The following is a 10,454-nucleotide window of genomic DNA, read 5'->3' as shown; positions in this document are numbered from 1 at the left end:
ATGCGCGGGACTTAACATGCGATATGAATTTATCACGCCTAAACCAACTTTAGGCGTGATATAGGGCATTTCACAGGCGTGCTAACACTTAGCACGGTTTACTGAATCAAGCCCATTATGTGTATTTATTCTCATTGTGTGGTGTTTTGTGTCTGTTGCCAGACCCAGACCCTGGCCCTGACCCCCTTGGGCCACTTCACTGGGCCGGCTGGACACGTGTCAGTTGTGTAGCTGACCACGCACTATGTTGCTATGCTGGGGGACAACAAGCATTGCGTGCATGATGTTATGCAGGGGTAGTTGTGCAAACAATGGGATCGGCAGGTAGTCAGCGTCGCTGCAGTTGAGTAGATCAGCTGGGCTGATAGTTCATGGGTTGGGGATGGCGGCTGCCATACGCACCTGTTCATCGGCTGAGGCTGTCATTATTGGCAGCCTCAGCCTACTTAAAGGAATGATCCGCGTTTAAAAAAAAAAAAAAAAAGTTCCACTTACCTGGGGCTTCCTCCAGCCCGGGGCAGCCGTCCTGTGCCCCCGCCGCAGCTCCGGAGGCTCCCGGTCCTCTTTAGCCAGATCGGGCTCCGGGTCGGCCTCTTCTGCGCTCCACGGCGCGGGTCATGTGGTCCTGTCGACGTCATCTGGACGCTATTGCGCAGGCGCAGAACTACTGCATCTGCGCAGTCTGCTCCGGTCCACGGTGGCAGTGAAAATACTGTAATAAGAAAATGCTTCATTTTTACAATAATTATGTATAAATGATTTAGTCACTGTTTTTTGTCCATTGTAAAAATTTTCTTCTCCCTGATTTACATTCTGACATTTATATCACATGGTGACATTTTTACTGCTGGCAGCTGATGTCACTGGAAGTAGCTGCTGCTTTGTTTTTTTGGCAGTTGCAACAATGCAACAAGGTTCACAGACAGGAAATTGCCAGGAGCATGATCCTCACAGTTTCCAGTTTTTACCACAATATCAGCAATACACAGCCCCCTGATGATCCGTGTGTATGGGCCTTTAGAAGAACAACAATGTCCTACGGTATGTATGCACGTCATAATTAGCCATTGAAATGGCTAACCGCCATTTTGACTGAAGATCGTTGGTGTAATTGGTGTGTGTACAGCAGCTGCTTGATGCCGCTTAACTACTTGCTGACCGCCCACTACCTATGGGCAGCGGCAAAGTGGCACGCCCAGGACTGTGTAACGCCGATCGGCGTCGGGTCCAGGGACTCTAAAAAGCCAGGGATCGCGCATGGATGCGCGCGCATCCACTGGCATTATGCTCCGCCCACCCGCAACGTCAACCCGCCGGCTCTTTAGGAGCGCCGGCAGGTTCGTTAACCCCCGATCTGCCGCAATGCAAGCGTATAATACGCTTTGTAATGTATACAAAGTGTATTATACAGGCGGCCTCCTGCCCTGGTGGTCCCAGTGATCGAGGGACCACCAGGGCAGACTGCAGCTCTCACTGTCTGCAACTAAGCACACTGATTTGCCCCCACCCCCAGACCCCTGTTTGCACCCAATCACCCCCCTAATCACCCATCAATCACTCCCTGTCACTATTTTTAGATTAGGTCCTAAACTGCCCCCTGGGGGCTCCTGATCACCCCCCCCCCCCCCTGTGTTCTGTATACATCTATTCTCCCCTGTAATCACCCACTGATCACCTGTCAATCACCCATCAATCATCACCTGTCACTGCCACCCAGCAGCTCAGACCCTAACCTGCCCCTTGTGGGCACCTGATCACCCGCCCACACCCTCAGATTGCCCGCAGACCCACCCTTAGATCACCTCAGAAAGTGCATTGTTTACATCTGCTCTCCCCTCTAATCACCCATCAATCACCCCGTCACCACCTGTCACTGCTACCCATCAGCTCAGACCCTAATCTGCCCCTTGCGGGCACCCAATCACCTGTCCACACCCTCAGATAGCCCCCCAGACCCCCTCTGATCAACTTGCCAGTGCATTGCTTGCATATATTCTCCCCTGTAATCACCTACTGATTACCTATCAATCACCCCGTCACCCCCTGTCACCACATTTCACTTCTGCCCATCAGATCAGACCGTAATCTGCCCCTTGCGGGCACCCAATCACCCGCCCTCAGCCCCCCAGACCCCCTCTGATCACCTCCCCAGTGCATTATTTACATCTGTTCTCCCCTCTAATCACCCATCAATCAACCCCTGTCACTGCTACCCATCATACCCATCAGATCAGACCCTCATCTGCCCCTTGTGGGCACACAATGACCCGCCCACACCCTCAGCTCGCTCTCAGACCTTCCCCCTCCCTGATCTCCTCCCCAGTGCATTGCTTGCATCTAATCTCCCCTCTATTCACACCCTGAGACACCAATCACCTCCTGTCACCACCTGTCACCCTCTAGCACAGCTACCCTTCAGATCAGGCCCTAATTTGCCTGTGTGAGCTGCTGGTCACTCGGCCAAACCCTCAGTTCCCCCTCAGACCCCCTTCCGATCACCTCCCCAGTGCATTGATTGCATCTATTCTCCCCTCTATTCACCCCTTGAGACACCCATCAATCACCTCATGTCACCCCCTAGCACGCCTATCCATCAGATCAGGCCCTAATCTGCCCCCTGCAGACTTCTGATCACCTGGCCAAACCCAGGGGCAAACCCAGGATTTTCAAGGGGGGGGGGGATTCCTGAAAGGTCTCTTTCGGCAAGCCGCACACTACCGCGCATGCGTTTTCCTACAAAATACACATGATGTGCAGTGTTTCCCTACAAAATACACATGATGCAGTAGTGGTTCACCAAAATATATATATAATGTGGGAGTGATTAGGTAGCCAGATAACCTCCCTTTATTATGGATAACCAAACTACCTCCCCTTTAGTATAGGTGACCAGATCACCCCCCATTTATCTCACAGGTAGCCAGAGGAGGGTCTCCCATTTACAGTATAGGTAGCTAGATGACCCCACAGTTAGGGTAGGTAACCACATGATCCCCGTTTATAGTATACAGCCAGATGACTCTTCGTTCAGTACATATATCCAGATTCCCGCTTGTATTTTACCAGATCCCCCTTGTATATAGCCAGTTTATATAGTCAGATTCCTCTGTATATAGCCAGATCCCCCCTGTATATAGCCAGTGTATATAGTCAGATCCCCCCCCCTGTATATAGGCAGTGTATATAGTCAGATCCCCCCCTGTATATAGGCAGTGTATATAGTCAGATCCCCCTGTATATAGCCAGTGTATATATTTAGAACGCCCTGTATATAGTCAGATCCCCTTGTATATAGCCAGTGTATATAGTCTGTTCCCACTATATATAGCCAGTGTATATAGTCTGATGCCACTGTATATGGGCAGTGTATATAGTCAGATCCCCCTTGTATATAGCCAGTGTATATAGTCAGATCCCCCCTGTGTGACACCACTGTGTACATGTATCTTATGAAACACTTTAAGATCTGGAATGCCGAATCGGTAACACTGACAAGCAAGCACATTGCTTCCCTCCTTACCCCCTCTTCTGCAAGCTGCTAAATCATGTGCCACACTGTCATCTATACCAGTGTTTCTCAACATTTTATTGGTATGCACCCCTATTAAAACCTTGTACTCACCAAGTACCCCCTAGCATAGTAAACATTATCACAGGTACCCCTTGACAAATATATATTTAATCCTAGTACGTGATACTTGGTTCCTAAACCATTTCCAAGCATTTACTATTGCTTTTAATTAGCTAAAAATACAAATCTGGTGTTTAAATAAGATTTATAATTTTCTTATACTCTAAATTTGTTGTTCTTGGTTAAAGGGAACCTTAACTGGCGAGCAAAAAAAATTCACTTACCTGGGGGCTTTCCCAAGCCTCCCGCAGCCGTCCGGTGCCCGCGCCGGTCCTTCGGTGCCCTCCGGTCTCCCTCCGCCGCTAAGTTTCGTTTTCGGACGACTGCCAGTCGTCCTCGGGCCTCTTCCGCACTCCTCGTCGTAAACTGCAGTAAAGCGCGTCCGCATGACGCCGAACGCGTCATGTGCATGACGCCAAATGCGTCATGCGGCGCGCTTTACTGCAGTTTACGACGAGGAATGCGGAAGTGGCCCGAGGACGACTGGCAGTTGTCCGAAAACGAAACTTAGCGGCGGAGGGAGACCGGAGGGCACCGAAGGACCGGCGCGGGCACCGGACGGCTTCGGGAGGCTTGGGAAAGCCCCCAGGTAAGTGAATTTTTTTTTGCTCGCCAGTTAAGGTTCCCTTTAAGCATATCACGCCTGAGTACCCCCTGGAACCATCAGAAGTACCCCCTGGGGTACGCGTACCATACGTTGAGAACCTAGGATCTATACTACCCCCTACAATGCAACCCTACAATGCAAAGTAGTCAGGTGTCTGTACAGCACTTGTTACCAGCAGTGTTGCCCTAAGCGTGCCCATGCATTCCATGATTTTGATTGAATCTGCCATATATCTTTTGCCCTAAGCATGCTTGATTGATTAGTTTTGATACAAAATCAATCGATACTATCATCGAGTATGCTGGAAAACTTGGTGTAAATCTCTGTTGAACGGGTGCACAGCAGGAGTGGTGCTCAATTTGTGTATGACGAACAGACCCAGCCGTTGTCCCCCCATGTATGTAGTGTGTGTGCAGGTGCAGTGTCTTGTATATCCCTGTGGCAGGCCTTGCATCCCTCTTCCCCCAACAGACTGTAATACGTGACACATGATCCCACTCCTCAGACCTGCATCACGTATTACAGCCCGATGGAAGAAGACTGATGCAAGGCCTGCCACAGGGATATACAAGACACGGCACCTGCACACACTGCCCACTACAGTACACTACATACACGGACTGCACCTGCACACACTACCCACTACAGTACACTACATACACGGGCTGCACCTGCACACACTACCCACTACAGTACACTACATACACGGGCTGCACCTGCACACACTACCCACTACAGTACACTACATACACGGGCTGCACCTGCACACACTACCCACTACAGTACACTACATACACGGGCTGCACCTGCACACACTACCCACTACAGTACACTACATACACGGGCTGCACCTGCACACACTACCCACTACAGTACACTACATACACGGGCTGCACCTGCACACACTACCCACTACAGTACACTACATACACGGGCTGCACCTGCACACACTACCCACTACAGTACACTACATACACGGGCTGCACCTGCACACACTACCCACTACAGTACACTGCACACACTACCCACTACAGTACACTACATACACGGGCTGCACCTGCACACACTACCCACTACAGTACACTGCACACACTAGCCACTACAGTACACTACATACACGGGCTGCACCTGCACACACTACCCACTACAGTACACTACATACACGGGCTGCACCTGCACACACTACCTACTACAGTACACGGGCTGCACCTGCACACACTACCCACTACAGTACACTGCACACACTACCCACTACAGTACACTACATACACGGGCTGCACCTGCACACACTACCCACTACAGTACACTGCACACACTACCCACTACAGTACACTACATACACGGGCTGCACCTGCACACACTACCTACTACAGTACACTACATACACGGGCTGCACCTGCACACACTACCCACTACAGTACACTACATACACAGGCTGCACCTGCACACACTACCCACTACAGTACACTACATACACGGGCTGCACCTGCACACACTACCCACTACAGTACACTGCACACACTACCCACTACAGTACACTACATACACGGGCTGCACCTGCACACACTACCCACTACAGTACACTACATACACGGGCTGCACCTGCACACACTACCCACTACAGTACACTACATACACGGGCTGCACCTGCACACACTACCCACTACAGTACACTACATACACGGGCTGCACCTGCACACACTACCCACTACAGTACACTACATACACGGGCTGCACCTGCACACACTACCCACTACAGTACACTACATACACGGGCTGCACCTGCACACACTACCCACTACAGTACACTACATACACGGGCTGCACCTGCACACACTACCCACTACAGTACACTACATACACGGGCTGCACCTGCACACACTACCCACTACAGTACACTACATACACGGGCTGCACCTGCACACACTACCCACTACAGTACACTACATACACGGGCTGCACCTGCACACACTACCTACTACAGTACACGGGCTGCACCTGCACACACTACCCACTACAGTACACTACATACACGGGCTGCACCTGCACACACTACCCACTACAGTACACTACATACACGGGCTGCACCTGCACACACTACCCACTACAGTACACTACATACACGGGCTGCACCTGCACACACTACCTACTACAGTACACGGGCTGCACCTGCACACACTACCAACTACAGTACACTGCACACACTACCCACTACAGTACACTGCACACACTACCCACTACAGTACACTACATACACGGGCTGCACCTGCACACACTACCCACTACAGTACACTACATACACGGGCTGCACCTGCACACACTACCCACTACAGTACACTACATACACGGGCTGCACCTGCACACACTACCCACTACAGTACACTACATACACGGGCTGCACCTGCACACACTACCCACTACAGTACACTACATACACGGGCTGCACCTGCACACACTACCCACTACAGTACACTACATACACGGGCTGCACCTGCACACACTATCCACTACAGTACACTACATACACGGGCTGCACCTGCACACACTATCCACTACAGTACACTACATACACGGGCTGCACCTGCACACACTACCCACTACAGTACACTACATACACGGGCTGCACCTGCACACACTACCCACTACAGTACACTACATACACGGGCTGCACCTGCACACACTACCTACTACAGTACACGGGCTGCACCTGCACACACTACCAACTACAGTACACTGCACACACTACCCACTACAGTACACTGCACACACTACCCACTACAGTACACTACATACACGGGCTGCACCTGCACACACTACCTACTACAGTACACTACATACACGGGCTGCACCTGCACACACTACCCACTACAGTACACTACATACACGGGCTGCACCTGCACACACTACCCACTACAGTACACTACATACACGGGCTGCACCTGCACACACTACCCACTACAGTACACTGCACCCACTACAGTACACTACATACACGGGCTGCACCTGCACACACTACCCACTACAGTACACTACATACACGGGCTGCACCTGCACACACTACCCACTACAGTACACTACATACACGGGCTGCACCTAGAAGATTTCCCAACAGATTTCAAATATCTTGGAAAATAGTCTGTAGCGTGTGGCTGGAATCGATTCCCAATCCAATCATTCTGATCAGAAAAGGAATAGATCTGATCGCCCCGTCCAGGCGGGATTGAACAATTTATTGCCACCTTAAGGATTGATCGATCTGCATCGGCAACAGAGCCTGTCTTTACGTATGTGTTACCGATTCAGCAATGCAAAGAAATATCTCCAGCATGATCATCAGGGGCCTTCAGGGGACTGGCTGATGTCCACACTGAAGCGCTGCACAGCACAGTGTCCTGGAAACCCTGCTGCATGCATTTCAGTGTGTCGGGCTGCACAATCCCATTCAGTGTATGGTGAATGGAATCCGCAATGTAGCGGCCAGCAACACAGGAGCTGTGCATCTTGCAGCACCGTGTTGCTGACCCTGAAGCCGTGTACACATCTATGGGGCAGGGGTTTGGACAGGGAATTGTGGGAGACAGAGGAAAGCTTGTGAGTGACACATAAGTAGGGGGAGAGGAAGAGTCTAATGCTGGGAATACACAGTACAACTTCTCATCCAGTCATTGGAAATCGGGCAACTATTTCCGACATGTCCAATCTGTTTCCGATTGAGAAAGGAATCAATTTTGTGAAGTTATGGGAAAATTGATCCCTTTATCGATCGGGAACAGTTTTTACATGTACAATGGTACAACTTCCGATCATCTGTGTATTGGGTGGGAAATTGCATTGTGTGTTCCTAGCATAAGGAAAGAGGAAGAAACTGGAGTGAGAGTGTCCTCAACAGGACTGCAATCTTCTTCAGCTGTCCTGTAGCAGTGCACAGCCATCTTTTACAGACATAGGGGAAAGATATAGAGACAGGGAGACCTACCAGGATTGGGGGGGGGGGGGGGGGGGGGGGCAGGATAGAGGACTCTACTTAGCATGGTCCTGGCAGCCACAGACAAGTGAGGTTACAATAAACAAGTCAGGACCTCACACAGTACAAATATCAGCCTTCATTGCTGCTCAGTACAACTGACCTCTGCAATAGCAGACTGCCCTGTACACTATTATCATTGTGATCAGTATTGCAAGGGATAGTGAAACCTCACCTCACTATCAGGAGATAGTGACACTTTGCAAGGTCCTTGTGAAACTTTTAGAAATACAGCAATGGACAACACCGAAGTATCTGTACCCCACACCTTCTCTCTGATGCCATGTGAGAACTGGAGCCCACACATCTGAACCCTGGCATCACTGTTTCTCCTCTGCTCTTCACTCTACTGTTGGGGTGACGGTCGAGTCACACAGCACGTCACTCACTGCAGCCAGAGCTAGAGCTAAGAGCTCACTTTCAAATTGGTCTCTGCAGCCGAGAAAGGATAGGGGGCGGGGCGGAGCCTGCATCCTAAATGGAAGCAGTATAGAGGGAGTGCTGGCTGGGGAAACATGAAAGAATTGAGTAGCGTCCTGCTCACTGAACAGTTTGTGTGCTAAACAGCTGAGCCCTGGTGCCTGGAGCTGACTCCTCCACTCTCTCACCTCTGTACGACTGTCACATTCCCAGCTGACAATGACATCCTCCCTCTGCTTCAGCTCTCTCTCCAGCCGGTGTAATCTGATTGCGCTGCCCGGAAGCTCCCTTCCACACTGAGTAGCAGGCATGCTCAGTGTGAAGTTAATGATGCTGCTGGAGGTAAAATACTAAATATCTCTGCTCCCACACCTCTTACACTCCCCAAATTTTCAGGGTAGGGAGGGGACCCCCCGAACGACCTCTATGCCAAATTGCAGCCCCCAAGCCCCGCTGGTTCAGGAGATAGATTAGAGAAATCTATCTCGGGAATCAGCGGGTCTCGGGGGCTGCAATTTAGCATAGAAGTCGTTCGGGGGGTCCCCTACCTACCCTGAAAATTTGGGGAGTGTAAGAGGTGTGGGAGCAGAGATATTTAGTATTTTACCTCCAGCAGCATCATTCTATAGGAAATGTGGCCGCACAGTCTCCTACTGCGCATGCGGGGCAGCGCAAATCCACAGGCAGCGTAATCAGACACAACACTGGAACTAAAGATTTATTGTCGGCTGCGGAGGACAGTGTAGTTGAGCTGTAAAAAAAATGTCCCTTATCACCTGCCTGCCTCTGTATTTTGGAACTGAGGGGGATTAGGGTAAAATTGTCATGGGGTAGGGGAGGATTAAGGGGGGAAATATAAAGTAAAAAAAAGACCATAGCAGCCAGAATCAGCCCTGCAGCAGGGGGGGATTCTGGACATCGGTAACCTCCCCCTGGGTGCGCCAGTGAAACCGTCACCCGCCCCACCGCAGTGACAGAATTATTTTTTCCTGATCACTGCTGGTACGACTTAATTGTGGCTGAGACCAACCGTTATGCCACACAATACGCAACCGCCAACCCAAGAAGCTACTATGCCCAGCCTTTTCAGTGTAAGCCACTCCAAGTTTCCGAACTTAACATTTTTGGGAGCCTTCTGGGTCTAGTCAAAAAGAATGTATTGCGGTCTTATTGATCTACACAATACATCACATGCTCATGTTCTCTGCTGCCATGTCCAGGTCACGATTTGAGAACATCTTGCGCTTCCTGCACTTCAGTGGCAATACAACCTGTCATCTAAGAGGCCACCCTGCTTATGACCGGTTCCACAAAATTCGGCCCCACATAGACCACCTGTCATCAAAATTTGCAGATGCTTATACCCCTGAACAGTTATTTTGCGGCATTTGGTTTCCAGACTACTCCTCACGGTTTTGGGCCCCTAAAATTCCGTAGGACAGTATAGGAACCCCACAAGTGACCCCATTTTAGAAAGAAGACACCCCAAGGTATTCCGTTAGGTGTATGATGAGTTCATAGAAGATTTTATTTTTTGTCACGAGTTAGCGGAAATTAATTTTTATTGTTTTTTTTCAAAAAGTGTCATTTTCCACTAACTTGTGACAAAAATAAAATCTTCTATGAACTCGTGATACTCCTAAAGGAATACCTTGGGGTGTCTTCTTTCTAAAATGGGGTCACTTGTGGGGTTCCTATACTGCCCTGGCATTTTAGGGGCCCTAAACCGTGAAGAGTAGTCTAGAAACCAAATGCCTCAAAATGACCTGTGA

The 10,454-nt window shown here is 50.2% G+C and overlaps 1 protein-coding gene across 1 annotated transcript in view; it reads left to right on the top strand.

The window, feature by feature from the left end:
• The first annotated feature begins 8,498 nt into the window (after positions 1–8,498).
• Positions 8,499–10,454, top strand: part of LOC137536807 (zinc finger protein 157-like) — a 14,437-nt gene continuing 12,481 nt past the window's right edge. Inside the window, exon 1 of the mRNA XM_068259006.1 lies at positions 8,499–8,547. Coding sequence (XP_068115107.1) covers positions 8,499–8,547 — 49 coding nt within the window. The remainder of the gene's footprint in view (positions 8,548–10,454) is intronic.

This window comes from Hyperolius riggenbachi, chromosome 10, assembly GCF_040937935.1.
Source record: "Hyperolius riggenbachi isolate aHypRig1 chromosome 10, aHypRig1.pri, whole genome shotgun sequence".
Classification (NCBI taxonomy): Eukaryota; Metazoa; Chordata; class Amphibia; order Anura; family Hyperoliidae; genus Hyperolius; species Hyperolius riggenbachi.
This window is presented reverse-complemented; position numbering and strand designations above follow the sequence as displayed.